The 19,811-nt window shown below is 42.2% G+C and overlaps 1 protein-coding gene and 1 long non-coding RNA gene across 7 annotated transcripts in view; one reads left to right on the forward strand and one right to left on the reverse strand.

Annotated features, from left to right (window-relative positions):
* The window catches only part of LOC142662878 (uncharacterized), a 291,564-nt gene extending 276,099 nt beyond the window's left edge, over positions 1-15,465 (forward strand). For 4 of the 5 annotated variants that reach the window (XR_012851023.1, XR_012851020.1, XR_012851021.1 and 1 more), the window contains 2 exons: positions 13,674-13,785; positions 15,132-15,465. This is a non-coding gene — a long non-coding RNA (uncharacterized LOC142662878). Of the gene's footprint in view, positions 1-610; positions 1,062-13,673; positions 13,786-15,131 lie in introns of those variants that run through there. The other variant, XR_012851024.1, reaches the window with a different exon arrangement.
* WDR11 (WD repeat domain 11) overlaps positions 3,034-19,811 on the reverse strand; it is a 63,315-nt gene continuing 46,537 nt past the window's right edge. Inside the window, exons 17-29 of one of the 2 annotated variants that reach the window (XM_075841126.1) lie at positions 19,495-19,601; positions 18,642-18,756; positions 15,182-15,353; positions 13,638-13,746; positions 12,922-12,984; positions 12,605-12,670; positions 10,918-11,065; positions 9,286-9,381; positions 8,011-8,176; positions 7,344-7,441; positions 5,948-6,093; positions 4,901-4,983; positions 3,034-3,534 (exon numbers count right to left, since the gene is read on the reverse strand). In XM_075841126.1, coding sequence (XP_075697241.1) covers positions 3,380-3,534; positions 4,901-4,983; positions 5,948-6,093; positions 7,344-7,441; positions 8,011-8,176; positions 9,286-9,381; positions 10,918-11,065; positions 12,605-12,670; positions 12,922-12,984; positions 13,638-13,746; positions 15,182-15,353; positions 18,642-18,756; positions 19,495-19,601 — 1,524 coding nt within the window. In that variant the 3' untranslated portion in view covers positions 3,034-3,379. Of the gene's footprint in view, positions 3,535-4,900; positions 4,984-5,947; positions 6,094-7,343; positions 7,442-8,010; positions 8,177-9,285; positions 9,382-10,917; positions 11,066-12,604; positions 12,671-12,921; positions 12,985-13,637; positions 13,747-15,181; positions 15,357-18,641; positions 18,757-19,494; positions 19,602-19,811 lie in introns of both variants that reach the window. The other variant, XM_075841125.1, reaches the window with a different exon arrangement.

The raw sequence follows: 19,811 nt of genomic DNA on the forward strand, positions 1-19,811 counted from the left end.
ATTAGGATGTGATATTATAGAACTTACTAGTTGCGGTTTTTCACCTTCTGGTATTGTTTCCGTTACTGAAGAAGCGCTGCCTCGCATGTACATGGAGACTTGCAGTCTCTTCCTCTATGTGACATCTTAAATAGATGTCGGGTGAACAGTCGTCCGGCGGACAGCAATACCTCTGGACTCCCCCATACCCAGTTGCCTGTGTGTGCATGTGTTTTCAATAGGGAGAACGCCGCTGCCAGGCTCCGCCGGCAGTGGATTATCTATAATGAATAGTCAACATGCTCAACCCTTCTCTCCCCCAACACCTGTCGTTGGGGGAAGTCGGGACACAGCCATACACATTAGATGGTCGACCAGTCCCAGCGAACTCGGACAACATACATCTAGAGTGTATGGCCAGCTTTAGAGAAGTGGTCACCCTAATCCACTGTCTCAAGCTGTGATTCAGTATGCTCAGGCACTGAACTCTACCTTACTGCACAAATAGAAGTAAGCGATAGAACAGCACCTGTGTGGATTGAATCAGAGACCATGGATGAAGCGGCTATGTGAGTAGAACACGGCTGCTTCTCTGTGACATCACGGCTATGTGAGTAGATCAGGACTGCTTCTCTGTGACATCATGGCTATGTGAGTAGATCACGACTGCTTCTGTGACATCACGGCTATGTGAGTAGATCACGACTGCTTCTCTGTGACATCACGGCTATGTGAGTAGGCCACGACTGCTTCTCTGTGACATCACGGCTATGTGAGTAGATCACGACTGATTCTCTGTGACATCACGGCTATGTGAGTAGGTCACGACTGCTTCTCTGTGACATCACGGCTATGTGAGTAGGTCACGACTGCTTCTCTGTGACATCACGGCTATGTGAGGAGATCACGACTGCTTCTCTGTGACATCACAGACAATGGAGAGCCTTTCCATCTCCATTTCACCCTCTTTATTTGTAAAAGTCTCATTTAGAGAGAAGCAAAACCCCAGATGCCTTTTTTGACTTGGGGACAAGCCCTAAAACGAACTCTAGAATACAGTACATAAACAAACTAGGCTTAAAGTGCGTAAATATGATGATATCCAAGCAGCACTATACACATTTTAATCAAAAATATCACTTATATTGCATTATAAACAATTAACTTTTTTGGGATTAGAACATGACATACTAACAAGGCAACGGTATTACTTGCAGGAGAGTTCATGATGTCATCGCTTATTATACTTCCTTATCAATAAGTGTTTCTAAGTCCTCCCTTAGGTTAATTAATTATATAGATGCTGGGATGGCTAAGTGTAAAATTACAGATGTGCAGGAGATTAAATCAAATGGATCAGTATAGTAGCTGTACACAGTAAGAAATATGTAAAGACTAAATTGTGCCATAAATGATAATCGGATATATCTTTGGGCTCTATCAGACAAGAGAGCTCAGATTGGAAATTCCTGGTCAACTAATGTTTTTCCCTACAGTAAAGCCAGCCATAGACATGCTATAATGGTCGGCTGAAAGATCTTTCAGCCGAATACTAGTGTGACCGACTCCTCACCCGATATGCACATTCGGCTCAGCTGAATATTCTCATTTGTCCCAGCAGAACACAAGTTAATTGAGGGAATCAGCAGTGATCCAAAAATCATCTACCAAAAGAGGGTGAGCCTGATATTGTTCCTCTGCACAATATACTTCCTGCACATTTTGTTTCATTTGTATAAAGCAGCTATCTGGAAGAGTTGGCCCATTTTTAATAGTAAAGCACATTAGGGCTCCACTGTACAATGAAGGTGTATCTAAAATGAAAAATAACACAACTTTGCAAATAGTCTTGATTTGAAAAGTTGTTTTGTGGCTACAGCTTGTATGCAGACCTATGCGTCTCCAAGGTAACAGACTACAAACCTCTTTCGTTTGATCCGGCAGTCATATTGCCATTTATACTGTATGCACTCTTACTTCTTGCTAACCTACTAAATGACTGTTAGCAAAAAAAACTAGGGGACAGGTGAAGGGCAATATACAGCAGAAATCAGACTACACAGAGGTTGTTTGTAGTCTGTTACCATAGGAGCTATAGACACAATAGTAGGACATTTTGCAAAGTTGCTTTATTTTTCATGCAAAGCTGTACATGGCCTTTGAGCCCAGACATCTTTTATAGTGCACTATTTATTATCTGAGCTAAAGAAATTGCACATAAAGGTCACAGGTCAAGGAAGCAACTGTACAGTATATTTTTGCGCAGGTATGATTATTACTTCCTACCCTGGTAAATAGCTTCAGAATAAGTAATGGAACTTTACCGATTCTGCAAATAAGAGTAAGGCTTGCTTCTCACAGCTGTGTGAATACTGTCCAATACTGTAATCCTGTTTCCAGTACGGGACAGTATTCCCATGGATGACTGATGCTAGGAGTCCGGCTCCCTGAACTGTGTTCAGTCTGGGAAATACAGCCGAGATACGGTCCGCATCTCGCAGATCAAACACGGCCGTGTGGCGCAACATTTAGATAGGCTCATCATTGCAGCTCTTATAAGACCATCCCCTGTGGATACATTTAACCGTATATTAAGAACATCCTCCCTCCACACAGTGAGCTCATCAGAATTATTCTTGTGTATTATAACTGACTCACACCTCATTCGCAGGGGTTTCTTTATATTTATGTAATTTATATAAATCAGCCAGAGGATTAACACTGTATTCCCGAATGAACGTTAACCCATAGTTTCCATTCATGTTTACCTTTAGGGTATGTGCACACACACTAATTACGTCCGTAATTGACGGACGTATTTCGGCCGGAAGACCCGGACCGAACACAGTGCAGGGAGCCGGGCTCCTAGCATCATAGTTATGTACGATGCTAGGAGTCCCTGCCTCTCTGCAGGACAACTGCTCCTGTACTGTAATCATGTTTTCAGTACGGGACAGTAGTTCCACGGAGAGGCAGGGACTCCTAGCATCGTACATAAGTATGATGCTAGGAGCCCGGCTCCCTGCACTGTGTTCGGTCCACTACTTGCGGCCGAAATACGTCCGTCAATTACGGACGTAATTAGTGTGTGTGCACATACCCTTACTGAAAATCGAGTAACCTGCACAGGACTAAACTAAGTTACCCCATGTGTCCGTACCATATTGTTTGGAGAAAATGTTAAAAGTCCTGATTTTGCCTCTCTCTCCTGTGTCGTAATTTGTACAGTAAGGAGGTGATACTGGAATGTCTGTGTATCAGGTCCTGACATTTATAATATTTAAATACACACGGAAGATCCATATCCACTGTGGGGGTCACGGGAATAGCAGAAGGTGTACAAGTATTAAGTACAATGATCTTTTCTTCAGTCTCTCAGTTTTCCATAGACGTGCAATGTTTAAATGATTTGATCCTCTGATTTGTTGCATTGAAGCTCAGCCAGTAGCTCCGTCCCAGCATCTCCTGCCTTCTGAGCAAATCGCACAGCTCCCTGGGTGAAACCTAAAGAGCGGAGGGTGCGAGCGTAATCTGCAAACACCGCAGATATTAATTTATGTGAGAAAGGGTTAAGGAGAAGTAACCAATAAAAACATGAAGTGACTGTTGTGTAGCAGCCGGTGCAGTGCTAATCTAGATCACCAAAGTTTCAATGTTACTTACGTTTAATGCAGAACTTTGAAATCATCAGTAAATAAAATGGAAAATAAAATATACAAATTAATATTTGAAAGATTGTGAAGTTAGTAAATTCCGTATCAAATACAGAAACCCAGTAAAAGTATTTTAAAAGAAAGCTAGCTGCTCGACCCTGGGCAGGCCGCACATTCTCCTGCAGCGGTCAATTGAAGGGGCAACCCTGTCCTACATGGCCGGGCCAAGTCTGATTGAGTTCAAGCCCTTACGATGGCTGACACATCACTGCGCCTGCCTACGATTGGCAAGCTGATGTGATGGTCATCACGCAGGATGTGCAAAGGATAGGTGATAAATATTACATTGCTGGGACCCCCACAATGACTAGTATGGGTCTCCCAGTCAGTGGTTCCTTCCCACCAGCATGTCCTTGGCGAGGAGTTTGTATGGGACATTAGTGGAGCAGGTGTGCTACCGCTCCATACAACTCTATGAGATCTACAGACACATCTAAGAGCTGTATGGAACGGATGTGCTGGTGAGGAGGAGTAGAAGAATCAGGACCCCTATACTAGTGATCGTGGGGGGAAACAACAGGAACACTGACACCTATAAAGATATAGTATAAAAATAATCAATACACATCTTTGTAACTATTTCGATAAAATAAAAAAACAAACAAAAGGGGCATTAAATAAATACAGATCAGTGCTGTAGAGCAATGAAAATATTGTAACTTACATTGGAACATAACTGGTTAAGCATTTAAATGAGCACAGATTTAAAACTGCCTTAAAAACATAAAATAAGTTAATAACTTGAGCAAAAAAGAGTGAATATTTCCATGTCTGTGTGACACTCAGTGGTGACTGGATCTGTACACACTTGCGTAACGGCTTACATTCTTAACAGAGCCATAACGGATCCAGTGTTTAACAGATCCCAACAAATCCTGACCGGTCCCATTGTTTTAGAACAGGGTCCGACAGGATTGCGTATTCTGGATGGCAATAGTAGCAATGCAGGCCAAGCTATTCTTGCTGTAAAATGCCAGTGTGAACAGAGCCCAACAGCACGATTATGGAAGCCGAAGCAACGAATTTACTTACATCTTCATCCCAGAGGTGGAACGCACGTCTTTGTGACATATCCTGTGGTTGTCATAAATGTCTCTCATGGGAAAACCCCTTTAAAACAAGATTCTCCGTTTCCATACTAAGTTACCGAGCCACAATTTTTCCCTGCAATGAAGACTCGGAGTTACATTTAGAAAGTGGTAAAAGGATATTGGTCTCGTCGCTGATTTCAATTGCTGAGTTCCGCAGACAGGCTTCCAAAAATAAGGCAGCGCGATCAAAACACCTCATGCTAAAAAAAAAACAATGGAAACATTCTGTGATTATAAAAAAAGAAACAATATCCCCTGGAATGCAAACGTCAGTCTCGGGCTTTGATAACCCGCTGTTCTCCAGCTGCTGTTATTGAACTACATGGAAAAGTAGCAATCCAAGGTGAAATTGGATTAAAAGCCTACAGCAAAGGCGCCGCAGCACTAGGTAAAGAGACCATTTCGCAATTAAATTGCCTGCTCCCTTCCCTGCTGCCAGCGCTCCGGGCAGTGACGTCACATGACCATAGCAACCAATCATGGCACAGGATTGTTAGTACATTTAATCATTTTTTTTTTCCTCTTTCTTTCTTGATGTCCTGCATGTTAAAGGGGCTTCCCAAAATACAACCGGGTGTCACAAAACCGCAGAACAAAAATTAGTGCGTATTTCTTATCCTATCAACTAATGCCAGAATGTAATAGCCACAGATTATAGCTCATTGAAGGGGTTTTCCAGGAATTTAAGAGATTTTTGTTGGGCATAAAATTACAAACTTTCCAAACTATATGTTTAGAGGGTCTAGGGAAGTGAAGGGATTTATGCAAAGTACCTGGTGTCTAGTAGTTTACAGACCTCCCAAGGGTCCCGTGATGTTTTCGGAGTCCTGTCTGTCTGACGGGAAGCTGAACACGGCATTGATAGTATAGGGAAAGCGAAGACTGCAGCTGTGATAGAGAGGACTATGTGGCTGGTCAATGCTCTGACAGAGCACTTCATGATCACTCACTGATCACCTCGGGATTCTACCATCGCAGGCCCCCTTGACTTTACATTTGATCAGCTCTGTTTTTTTAATTTCCCTAGCGCTATTTCTCCACTGTGTAGTGCACAACATAACATGGGGATCATTTTAGAACAGCTGGATAAGCTTGACTTTGCCTACCTTTCCATATGTAACATTGTAGATATACAAATATTCTACGCAGGGAATAGAACTTTACCTGTGTAACATCTCAAGGACTTTTTTGAAGCAGCCAAGAGAGAGGAGAACAAGGATTGCTTTGTATTTCTGGTTGATATGTGATGAACAGAGATGGTCAACCCAACGCTTCATGACCTCAGCACATTCCTCCGGATTCAATCGCACCTGATAAAAAAAAAAGTTAGGTTGAACATTGTAAAGCTGCTGGTCTATGATTATATCTGTATAGTATAAGGCACGTGCATGAACTTATTACAGCTCCGGACAGCCGTCAAGTTGTATGGAGCAGTATTTGGGCTCCATCGCATGGCATATGTATGAAAATAGTGCTGTACATGCAGAACCTAATTGCGCATGGTATGGCGGCACACTGAGGCCGTATGTATCCATTCTAGGCCCACACCGCAAGTCATTTTATTAACGTTTACGCTGCGTTTTTTTTTCCTGCAGCGCGGGCATGAGATTTTCTAAATCTCAACCACTTTGCGGCTACTGAAAATGCTGTGGAATTTCCGCACACAATTTAGTTGCGAAAATTCTGCAGCGTTTAGTCTACATGGGAAACCGGCCTTAGGCTGGATTACCACGTAGCGTAAACTCTGTACAATTTACACAATGAAATTCTGTGGCATTTAGTAGCAGAAAAGTGAATACGATTTTGCAAATCTTAATCGCTGTAAATCGCTGCCTTAAGAAAAAAGAAAAAAAAAACCCACAGAAAGTGTTCTGCAGTGTAACTTAATTCCGCACCATTTATGCTTCGGGTTCTGTGACTTCAATGAAGAACGGCTCAAATTACGTTGCAAAGAAGTGTCCTGAACTTCTTTGACCAGGCAGTCAATTTACGAGTCGTCGTTTGAGAGCTGTCAAACGACGACGTGTAAATTACTGGTCGTCGGCAAACCCATTCAAATGAATGGGCAGATGTTTGCCGACGTATTGTAGCCCTATTTTCAGGCGTAAATCGAGGCATAATACGCCTCGTTTACGTCTGAAAATAGGTTGTGTGAACCCAGCCTTAGATGTACGTTGGGGGATTTTGATGAGACCGGCTGATCATCTAATGTGTATGGTGGGGTCTGGACTTTCCCCCGATGGCAGATGTCGGGGAGTGAAGGGTTAAGCATATTAAATTTCCTTTTGTTCGTTAACAGAAAAGCCACGGTTCTCTCCCTAAGAGCGTTGGGCCGGCAGCAGTTTAAAATCTATGGGCAGCCTTAAATTGCTATTAGAGTCCTATGGTGATCTATGCCTGGTTCAGTAAACCCACTATAATTATCTATTGTGGCCAGAATACGCATGGTAAAATGCACCATATTACGGTCGCCTGTAAGTGGCCTAAGATATATATGTTTATATGTTATGTAGTTCTCTGATAAATGTACCCAACTTGAGTTCTTATCTGCAGTACTAACCTTTGCAAGCCAGGCTGCATGGTTCCATTCGTTATATGTTTGGAGGTAGCGGCAGGCGTCTGCAGCCTTGTCTATCAGGCAGAGAAGCTGCACCCCCTCTGTGTGAAGAATATAAAGTTAGCTCAGACTTCTTATAGACAAACAATTTAATAGTTAGTTTTGGTATCCCAATATATTAAGCTATTTATCTGCAGAACTTTTTACTTGTTTTTAGACTGCAATAACTACCTTGTTTCCAAAATCTGATATAGCGCTCATCTTATAGGACACGTTACACTTTTTCGGTAGTAATTATATTTGGAAGGAAAGTATAGTATAAGGATACATGCGGTCATCTCATAATATGTTTTCAGATACCAATAATCCTAAGGATCAATAATAATTCCATTATATTTAGCTAACAAGATTTCATATTTCCAATTGCCACAAACATTTGCCAATCTTAGTAGAGCACAACTGTATGTTCCTGCCAACTGATGCACGCGTAAGAAAAAAGGTGGTGCCCGACACATGCACAGCTATAAGTGGGACATAAGTCAACGTAATTATTGACTGGAGTATTCCTTTAATAGTTCACCACTCTAATTCTAGTTCAGGTAACTCAAAACAAGTGAGTTATAGTAAACTAGCATATAAATAAGACAATCACCGATCCTTCAAGCCCTACCTGCCAGTTTCCCATTGGCGATCATGTTGGTTGCAACCAACTTAATTGTGCTCTGGGAGGGTCCGGAGGACGTTACTGTGGTGACCAGGCATGCCTTCAAGGAATCGCAGTAATACTGTGGGTTGTCAGCACTGGTTTCTAGCAACAGCTGTACAGCTCGGTCTGTCTGTAGAATACATAAATGAAATCAGTGGCAATAAAGAAAGGAAAAAGGGCCATCTACATAATGATTTATGCAGATATTCCAGCGGGTATTACTCATGTACGGGAGTGGTTCAATAGAACACTACCCGAGTATGCTCACATGGAGTTGTATGGAGTTGTATGGAGCAGCAACAACTCTGGTGAGCGGGACGGATGGAGTCACCGGGTTTCCCTGTTCTAGTAATCGTTGGCGACCCCATTGGTCGTACCTTCACCAACCTAACACCCCCTATCCCAAGGATAGCTGATAAAGGTTGATTGCTGAAATATCCCTTCAAGTTCATGTTGTAGCATTTCCAGTTGCTAATTGACAGTCTTAGTTTAAATCTATATGGATTAATTATTGGATATGTTAGTGAAACTGACCATTATTGACTTGAGAGTTTAACTAGGGCCTGTTGTCAGTGGTGGATGTTACTGTGATCCAAAAATGTGCATCATAGGCGTAGATCATATCCAAGTAGCCTACCTTAAAGGGAATCGGTCACCACCTTTATGCTGCCCTCTCTGAGTAGTGACCGAGATGCGGATTTCAGCATTGTGAAAGTTATGTCTGGCTGTGGTATCGTTTTTGTAAAGCACACTCTTTATTCGTTGCAACGATCGCATCACGCGGTGTTGAAGGAATACTTGATATTCATGAGCTGACGATCCCTCCGCCCTCCTACCATTTGACCGTTTTCTCCCTATCCCTGTGCATAGGGGAAACTCTCAATCATCGGTGGGAGGGCAGGCACAGCTTGCAGCTCATGAATATCAAGGACTCCAACACAGCGCGATGCAAGCGAGGCAACGAATAAAGTATATGTTTGACAAAGACTAAACAACAACACGTAACTCACAACACTGAAATTGGCGCCTCTTCCACTACTCCGAGAGGGCAGAATAAAGGTGGTGACAGATTCCCTATATGATTTTCAACTGGCAGATAATTTTCCTTTTATTTCCCAATATATACTGGTAATATCATCGTTTTATCATAATACAGCAAAGTACTTTGTAGCAAAATAATAGTGTCATGTTATTTCTATTTTTTGGTCGACCAAGATTTCTCACGATACACAAATATACCTGTCCTAAGAGAAGAAGCTGGTCCGCACACTTCCTTGTATGTTCATAGCTGGAGCGCTTCACCTCTTGTAGACATATTCTATCCAACTGGAATTTCTGCAGGTAAAAAAAATAAAAAATAGAGACAGAAGCGAAGGCAAAATAATGAGGTTAGACACTCCTTGGTACTAGAGGGAATTCTGAGCACTATATTTTTTTCAAATGGGTCACTGTATGGTATTTTTAAATGTTTTTTTCTTTTCAGAACAAGGTAAAAAAAAAAAATATACTGTGTCATACTTGGAGGGTGGAGTAGACAGTGGGCCCAATGTAACTCAGTTATCCTCTTAATATTCCTGACAGGGGAAGTTGGCCCTAAAGGGGTTTTCCCATCAGGGACATTTATGATATATCCAGAGGATATGCCATAAAGGTCAGAAAGATGCAGGTCCCACGTAAAGCATGCGAGCTGCTCTGTTTTCTTCTTCATGGTTGGAAATCACAAGCGTCAGCGGGAACACATAAAGCTAGATCAGAGTTTAGGGGGCCCCGTAGATAGATGCGGGACCCACATCTGACATTTATGGCATATTATCCTGTGGCTATGTCATAAAAGTCCCTGATGGGAAAACCCCTTTTACGTTGTATCATCCGTGTTTTAAGGTGGCACGGCATTCTAAAAAAAAAAATTGCTTTGATGTGTGTAATGCACTGCTGTGGTCATCATAATTTTGGTTGCATCCCTGGCTCCCATTTAAAAAAAGACTGATCTGCAGATGCTAATTTTATTTTGGTTTTACTAAATGGCCTTTTTATTGGTGTGATCAGCATGAACAGAGATAACAAGATAAGATGGAAGCCGGAAGAGCACGGATGAATGGCCTGGTGCGGTCACGCAGATTGTGAACACCCTCCCTGTCTTTACAGGATATCTCCTCATTTTGAGAAAAAAAATAAAATGGATTTTTCGATTTGCTGGTCAAAAATCTGCATCGTATTACAGTAGCAGCAAATTGGATGACATTTTAACAAATCTTTACAACACACTGCGGCAAATTTCAATGAATAAAATGACCTGCAATGCAGATTTTTTAATACGCGGAATGTAAATTTATGCTGCGGAATGGTTGAATGTTTGTTGTGAATATTTCCCATTGCGCTCAATGGGGGGGGGGGGGGGGGGGGGGGGGGAGTAAAAATCTGCAACAAATATCAACTATTTTTGATGTTTGCTGTGGAAAAGCTGCGCATCTGCAGCAAAAATTGCAAGTAGGAAAGTAACAAAAATATGCCCACCTCCCTCCCTTGGTCTCCTGTTGCTACGCCTCACTGCTCCTCTATCTGGTTTCTGTGCCGCCGGCCTCCTGGTATAAGGTTTCATTCCATGTGACCGCTCAAGCCAATCACAGGCCGCAGCGGTCAACATGAGACGGAACATCAGTGCAGGAGGAGAGGAGAGAGACCAGGGGAAGTCTAGTATGACAATTTTTTTAATCCCCTCTTCTGCAGCGGCAAATCCAGCTGAACATCTGCACAGAACACAATTTGGTGCAGACGTTCGTCCAGAATTCCCTGTGGAATTAAGTTCTGATTTGCTGCAAAATAATCCACAGCAAATCAGACCCATGTGAACATACCCCTTAGCTGCGTTACCTGGAAGTAGGAATTCTCACACAGTAGGTCATAACAGATGTCCAAGGGGTTTGCTGAAATGATAACATGAGGTGCATCACTTTGGAAAACCTGGAGGTAATGAGATGCCACAGTCCAAAAGTGCAGCTCAGACTCGTCGCCATATAACCTGGAAATGGGAAAATGTTAAACCCACAAAATAAACAACATACGACCACTAATAAACTTTAGTATTGTTTATACAGAAGCTTTTTCCCAGGAACAAGCATTGAGAGGGGGGGGGGGGTAGTATGAAATTCTTTGCTTCAGCAGTGTTCAAGCGTCTGTTTACAATGCTTTGCAAATATCAGAACACAATTCATACTCTGGATGTTAGAGGTTGTACAGTCTTCTGTAAATAAAGGTTGCTGTCAGTGGATGGAACATTCATGCCTGAAATACAATCCTGATGTAGCGCTGCTCACACATGAGGTCAGAGCGATCAGCCTGGAGTGCGGCAGGAGATAGATTTGTGCTGCTGCTGTGTTTACCTCAGAGAGCGTTGTCTACACTAATAAATTGTAACAAGTCCATCAGCTGTGTGAGCGAGTGTTCAGCCTCCAAATGTGAGAAAAAAAAAAAAGTGTTGAATAAATTCTCACTATGCAATGTATGAGCTCTATTTTATGAATACTATAGAATCCTGTAAAAAGTTATTTTTTCAGAAGTGGTCCCGGGAATAAAGGGGTATTCCAACTAGAAACATTTATTACCTAAACAGCGATCAGCTGTTTCAATTATTTCCATAGAGTCTGTATGAAGCAGCAGTAAGCGTGATAGACCGCTGCTCCATAAACACCTCAATACAGTCATGTGGGTAGGGAGGACATGATCCCCCGGTCTAGTGATTGGTGGGGATCACAGCAGTCCGACTCCTGATGATCTAACATATATGACCTGTACCTTGGATAACCCATGATAAATTCTGAGTTAGTAGACGCGGCCCTCCATTCAGGTTCCTCACGTCTTGGCCGGAGTGGAAAGCAAATATAAAAACTTTTCATATAGTGCCAGTCATCCCCTATTCAAAATCTGAGTGGATTTAGGATGGTCTTAAATTAGAGTAACACAGAGTCTAAACACTACAGAAATCAACTGATGAATAGTGGATGTTTTCACTTAACATTGCAGCTTCTTCTGTAACCTACTTTACAGCTAAGAAGCTCCAGGTATTGAGAAAATGTCAGATCTAGCAATCCAAATGCAGTTACTAACACTGGGGACATCCGAAAAACATCCCAGCTGAACCACTAGAAAGTTGATACAATCTTAAAGGGGTTTTCCAGCTTCTGACAACTGATGGCCCACCCACCGGATAGGTAATCAGCTGCTCCGGTGCCTCCGCGCACCGGACGTACACGCCGGAAGCACTTCGCTCCGGCCACGGAATAGCGGCCGAGCTGCAGCACTGCTCCTATTCCAAGTGACTAGGCGCAGACCTGCAGCACAGCCGCTGTGCCATGTGTGAAGCTTTCGGGCTCTGTACATAGCATTAAGTGCCACAGCATCCGGTGCCCGCAGGACACTAGAGCGGCTTATCGTTGCGGGGTCCGGGTGTCGGACCCACACCGATGATATACTGATGACCTATCCGGTGGACAACCTCTTTAATAAATACTGTACAGAATAGCTGAAATACATACGATTTCACAGAAAAGACATGCTATACCTTGCAACCAGTAGGCACCTCTGCAGAAGATTAAATTCAGAGTCCAGAATAAGATCTTTTATGTCACTGCGGAGGCAAGTTCAGAAGTTACTATACATTGTGTTTACTATGGTTATGTTTTCAGTGAGGTAAGCGTTATATTAACCCTTATTTTCAGGTAATTAGTGAAAAGTCTGAGGATTATAGTGCACATACTTTCAGACTATTCCAGCATAGAGAGAAATTAGGTTTTTGTATAATAGTTACAACATGGTTTTAGTAAAAATTCTAACCATAAATTCAACCCAATTTCTATGGATAAAACGTGGAACACTCACTTGGTCAATGCATTGATCTGCTGCTGGATCAGGTTCTTGAGGTCATCATGCTCTGGGTAATTACTAGAATGAAAACACACACAAGATTTTTAATAATACTTATTATCTCAATCCTATAACTTCCTAGCACTATACTTTGGCGGGAACTAGCCCTGGAACCAGTAGAACAGATGACAACTTTAAAAGGGTGTGCTTTTTTTTTCTCCATAAACAGCACCACCCTTGTCAACAGGCTGTATCTGGTATTGCAGTTCATCACAATTCCACTAAGCTTCAATACTAGACACAGCAAATAAACCAGAGTGGTCCTATTACCAGAAAAAAAAAGCAGACCCGTTTTGCTGTTAGTAGAGCATAGCTTGTAAAGTTCTGGGTATCCATGACCCAACAGTCGCCCTCTCTACGGAGCTTCAGAATAGAGTGGGCAGACGAACGCTTGTCAATGATGCACCCGGGCCAAGTCTGTTCTTTCCATAGAGAGGACTGTGATGATGCCTAATATTAGGCGTCGGCGTATCTCTGGAAGTGGTTTCAGGCTACTGCTTCCCCTATGTCTAATGGGGGGGGGGGGGGGTGTTCATCTGAAGCAATGATGAAATCCGTTGCCATAAGTAGTACTATCGTAATCTGCTGACAAGTCCTATAGGGCGATCTTTAGAAAAAGTAGAAAAGTCTGAATAAAGTCACTTGTGTTCACGTGAAACAAAACATCTTACATGCTGGAAATATCTAAGGAATGTTTCCCCCCCCAGGGCTGGTGCAGCAGGAAAGCTTTGAGGACCAGAGATGCTCTTGGGAGAAGTAAATATGGACACCAGACGGGATCTGAAAATGGAAATAACAATCAATTAACAATCCATTCGGGTACGGAGCAGTTGATTTCCTTTCCCATCTATGTTTATTTGCTGAAAGTTGTTTAGCTGGCAGTTATCACACCTAATCCTTCTACTAACAAGCAGGTTGAGCTCATGAAAGTGATTTCTAATGGAGGGAGAGGCGGAACGGCTGCTGTGCGGTAAACGATAGGATATTGCCAGATCTCAGGCCGGCTTTTATCACCTCCCATGGTAAACCAGTCGACTATTGAGCTATTCAAGTAATTGGGTCTGAAGGGCGACACCAGACACAGCCCGTATTGGGTGCTTCTTTTTCTAGTGGGGTTTGGGAATCAGAAACTTTTTTTTAATCCAAGGCAAATATTTTGAGGGGGGTTGTATTGTATGAGATTTAGAAAAACATGGTTGCTTTCTGACAACTCAGTTCCATGTGCTGCGTCTGATATTGCACCTCCGTCCCATTAAAGTGAAAGGGTCTGCGCTGCAAAACCAGACAGACAGTCCATGGACAATAAATAACAGCAGACCCTTTCTTTTTTTTTTTTTTTTACATCTCAGACCACCTCTTTAAGCCTTCATCAATCACTATAAGCCGAAATTCAAACTAGACAAAAAATCTGCACCAAAATCAGATTAAAAATCCAGGTGTGTGTTACATGCAGATTTTAATGCAGATTTGGCTGCGGATTTCACCCATTTAGATGCAAATCCATGTTTTTTACGCTGCTTGTGAATATGGTACTGTACTTTGTTGCAGAATTTCAGTGCGGATGCAGCAACTATAATTCTGTAAAAGATGTGAGCACTCCATCCGCAGATGCTCAGGCGCGATGGGAGCATTCTACACCAGATTTTGCTGCAAATTCTAAGCAAAATCTGCATGAGTTACGTTCTACGGCAAATCTCCACAACCAAAATTCTGCAACAAATACACAATGTGTGAACCCATGCCAAATCTGCATATGCTGCATTGCTGAGAGGGAAATCTGCAACATAAGGCTGTGGCTGAGTTACAGATCGCACGGCCAAAGATCGCGGTGTTGTGCTGCCTGAATTGCAGGTAATAAAAGTCAATGTGGTCACTTTGAAACTGCGACATCACTGTTGCAAGGAATCCAAGCCCGCTGGACCTCTTGCGACTGAGGTGTCACGGTAACTTGCAGGTCGTGAAGCGACCACATTGACTGATTATCTGTGAAACAGAGATCTTTGTCTGTGCTAGATCTATTGCGGCCAAAAGTCGCATTGTAGCTCAAGCCTTAAAGGCATGCAGTGGAATTAAAAAATCTCTAGCAGCAAAATACGTTCACATATATTGTACTGAACGTGACCCCCATGTCATTCCTGTTTCCTTTTCTTTTTGTTTGTTTACAGACGGAGGACTTGAGTTTGCCCATACTATAGCTGGGCACATGTTTGACTACCTAAAAGCTCTTGTTCATCCATTCTAAAGCAAGCGGGTTTCATGGACATCTCCAGGACTCTGATGCAGCCGTCATCACAAGCCAAGATGACTTTGTCCGATGAGCACCAGTCAACATCCAGCACACGATAATTGACATTTCTTCCAGTGCGTAAGGAACTCACCATCTGCAGCTGCTTAAGGAAAGTGCGAGATAACACATTAAAAACAGCAGCAACCTAAACCTAAATCCTTCCACGTTTTACAATGATAACTCATTAAGAAATAAAAAACGATGTCACCTAATGTACTCATTTACAGCAAAAGTTTTATCCAGCAGTCGCTGGGAAAGTTGGGTGACAACCCAAACATCAGTCACTTGATCCCACAGCAGTTGTCATTCAGCTTTCCTAGGGTCCTGAACAACAAATCTACCTAATTATGTAGCGACACATCCCTTGCACCTCTCTGGCTGCATAAATATGAAGATGTACCATTCAGGAGATTTAATGGTTGTCATATTTATTATCACCCAGCCTTCCTGGGAAAGCCTGAAAAACAGCGGATGCTCTGCTCCGGGACTCCAGTACTGCTGCCAACGTCATTGTTCTATATGGATAGTGACATTGGCAGAAGTGCTGGAGTTCCCAGGGAGAGCATCAGATGATGCTTCGCCCGTGGACTTCAGCGATAGGAAACCCTGGAATTGACGAAATATGGACGTCGGCAGCAGCGCTGGAGTCCCGAGAAAAGCGCTAGCTGATGCTCTGCTCGGGGCTCAAGCAGTAGGCAATGTGACAGCCCCTTGCGGTCATGTTCACGAACAGCACATGAAGCAAAAGCTCAATCACGTGGGGCCCTGTCGGAGGGTCATCATTATTATAGAAAAGCTCCAGCACTTCCTCAATAATTCTGGAGGATTGAACTGCACCAATTAGTACAGAATTTTTAATTAAAGTACATTAGTAAGTTACTTCGTTTCACATAAATATATATATTGCAATGCAATTTTTGGTCCCCGGATAACCCCTTTAAGGCCGGTTTCCCACGTAGTGTAAACGCTGCAGAATTTCTGCAACGGAATTCTGTGCAGAAATTCTGCAGTATTTACAGTAGCAGCAAAGCGGATGAGATTAAGAAAATCTCATGCCCACGCTGCGGGGAAAAAAATCACAGCGTAAATGTTAATAAATTGACCTGCGGTATGGAATTTAATTCCACAGCCTGTCAATTTATGCTGCCTTTTTGTTGCTTTTCTGTTGCGGATTTTCTCCATTGAATTTAATGGGGATGCAAAACTCGCAACAGAAAGCCATGTGTTGCAACCTTGGCGGCGGATTTGCAGCGATTCTACCGCAAAAATCTCAACTCATCCAATCACAGGATGCAGCGTCACATGGCCTGCAGTGTCATCCAAGAAGGGTGGACTATGCGCAGAGAAGAGGGAGGGGGTAAGTATGATCAGTGTTTTTTTTTTTCTCCCCAGCGCTTTTTTCAACAGCAGAAATCCCGTTCGAAAAACCGCACCACAACGTGGTGCGATTTTTCGGACAGAAGGTGCTGTGGGTTCTAGGTTGGATACGCTGCTTAGTCTTTACGCAGCGTACCCGACCTACGGAACTCGGCCTTATGATTTTTTCATTTCAGGATAATGGAGTAGTTCAACCTGCTATAATTTTTCATACAAACCCAATGAGTTGTGCCAAACAGCAATCTCACCTATGCTACTATGACAAGTGGTTCCTCAGGGGTGTGGTCACATTGACTGGTGCGATCCAGCATAGGCTAACACTGTACTTGGGTTTTCAAAAGAATAGTACCTGTCCCAAATTCACATAAGTTTGCTTAACATTTTTGTAGATCTAGTGCACATCACATACAAATTGCACCACTGTGGCCAATGAAGAACTAACAGCAGAATGTTGCGTTACAGAAGCGTGCCTCATTGTGTCCCAAGCTCAGCTTACAGTTGAGTAACGCTTCCACGCTATCAATCTGATCTTTTAGTGAGTGGTCTGCAGAAGCGAAGAGCTGGATAAAAGGTCACACATTGAGCATCCACATAATTATATTGTAATGCCACACTAGTTCTAGACTATAATCAATGTGAACAGAAATGGACAATTACCCTGAACTGTTTTAAATATGAAAAGCAGAGAGATTTATAGGTAAGAACTAACCAAAACATTCGCAAACAAACACTGCAGGAGACCACCCCCTATTTCTTACTGCAAAATTGGGGCCAAATCTAAAAATAAAAACTAAAAGGGGTATTGAAAAAATTATATGGCATTGACCTAGTAATTAAAAGGGATGTCAAGGATTATAAAAACGTAGCGCTGTTTTTGGAAGAAAGCAGCTATATCTGTCCACAGGTTGTGTGTGGTATTGCGGCTCGGCCCCTTTCACATTAATAGAGCCAAACTGCAATACCGGACGCAACCAATGTACAGGTTTTTATGGAAAAATCCTGGACAACCACACCCCTCTTAATTCTTTCATCCACAGGGACAAGTAGGTTTCAATATTTAAGCGTATGGAGAGTCCTATATCACACATTAGGAATTACATTGGCAGAGTAAATGATGAGCATACAACTAGCTCTCCCTACAGCTTCCACATCAAGAACAATTTGTTCTTACACCATTGCCAGCTATAGGCTAGTATAATATTGCCGGTGATATCCATTCTTCCCTGCCATGTTTTTCAAGTTCCTTGTTTTCCCTTGTGTTCCATTTTGATTGTGATTTTTTTCTTTGAATTTTAAAATAAAGAATTTACGGCAAATGTATTTAGAGTCATCTTCAGCGATCATTTAATTGATGGACTTTAGAGAAAACCAGTGAATAAACAGCATAAGCAACAGTGACCTCTGCTGGACACAAGGAGAAACACTCAAGAAGTATTAACAGACCCTATACTCTTATACGTAAAATTATCATATATTGTATTTACTTTTACAGTACTATAAAAATAAAAAACAGTTTAATAAAACTTCTGTTACTCTTCTCTCATATGGTTTCATTGCAATTTGTGAAAACTACTGCAAAATGTTCTGTTTTTTTTTTTTTATAGAAGCCAATGGAAAATAGCCCTTAGATACGTACACTTAAATTAGGTGGGCTGCCCAGCATTCTAATAGTAGGAGCGTAACTAATGGGCTGTAAGCCAGCATGGTGCACTACACCTTACTGTGTGACTGGCATCTTATAGGAGCCTCCTCTGTGTGTAACGGCCCCCCCATGGATGATATGCGTGTGAGTGGCTGCTCATCAGTATTTTGCACCCTATATAATGTAGAACTATGGGTTGTTTGCATGCTGCTGGAGCAAAATAGTGTATGAAGCTGCACATGGTAAGAGATCCAAATCTAGGGGTACATGGAGCCAAATGTGATTCCCCAGTTTCTGGTTGGGTAACAATGTTCTACATTACATAAAATCTCTGACGTTTGTGCCGGAATAGACTATTAAGACATTTACCTCCTTTGTATCCCAAACTTCTGCCCCATCCGTGTACAGCACAATTAGCTTCAGGTTGCCTTTTCCTGGAGCAAAGCGGATTTTCCCTACACCATTCCTGCGGGTTGGTATTCCTCTGAGACAAAAAGGTCACATGTTAACATTAGCGATTTGTTAATACCTCAATGTCCAAAGTTCAGGACAGTGGGAGAGGTTTCCTAATGTACTTATAAAGGGTCAGCCATTCCATTAACCTGGGGATCACATTACGTAGATATCAGTAGTGACATTCACTAAAACAAATGATGGATTTTAATTACAAATTTATTTCAGTCTAAATAGGTGGATAATCTTTATTAACTAATACTAAAATATGTTTTCATTACAATAATAGTGAATTTCTATAAAACCTCAACATTTCTTAAGCGCTGCCAGTCTGATGGCTAAAAAGGGACGCTAAACATACGGTCAATAAGGGACAACTTCCAATATATAAAATGGAATCTTTCATATTTCATGTATTGTACAGGTAAACGTGGGCCATAGAACTCCTGCTCCCAAAAAGTAGGAGTCCCACCAGTCAGATACCCCTTTAGATTAAAAAATTCAGACTCCCTGCCGTCACAAGGGGGAGATTATGGACAACTCATTTTTTACAGCTCCCATTGCACTCACTAATGAATTAATCTTCTTGGTGGCTGCCAGAATGTTATCATGGGCGTGTAAAGGAAATTAGGGGATTTAGGGTTCCAACGCCTATAAAGAAGTATTATGAAATGAATCAGCACTACATTTTGGAGCTATTAAGATAATGGGTTTTGGTTGACATGCTAATCCCCTCTACATTGTATGACAGATGCCACAGACCACTCACCTTGAAACACGAGCCTTTAAGTCCCAGAAGTTTAAGTTTCCATCCACGTCTCCCAGGACCAACGTGTCTCCCTTCCAAGCAATGCAGGAGATACTTCCCATACTGCCCTGCGGATTATGGGTACAATGGTTTGAAGCATAAAATAGTAAATCAGTTGATTTTAAAAAAAACATGCTGCACCACAAAGACCACCACAATATCATAGAAATAAAACCAAAGATGACCCAGCCTGTCTCCCTAACAAGAGGACGACTATATAACCGGCTTTGGATATCAGTGTCCATTATTTATGGCCTTGTTCCCAGGTGCCTCGCCAT

This window comes from Rhinoderma darwinii, chromosome 11 (assembly GCF_050947455.1).
Source record: "Rhinoderma darwinii isolate aRhiDar2 chromosome 11, aRhiDar2.hap1, whole genome shotgun sequence".
Taxonomy (NCBI): Eukaryota; Metazoa; Chordata; class Amphibia; order Anura; family Rhinodermatidae; genus Rhinoderma; species Rhinoderma darwinii.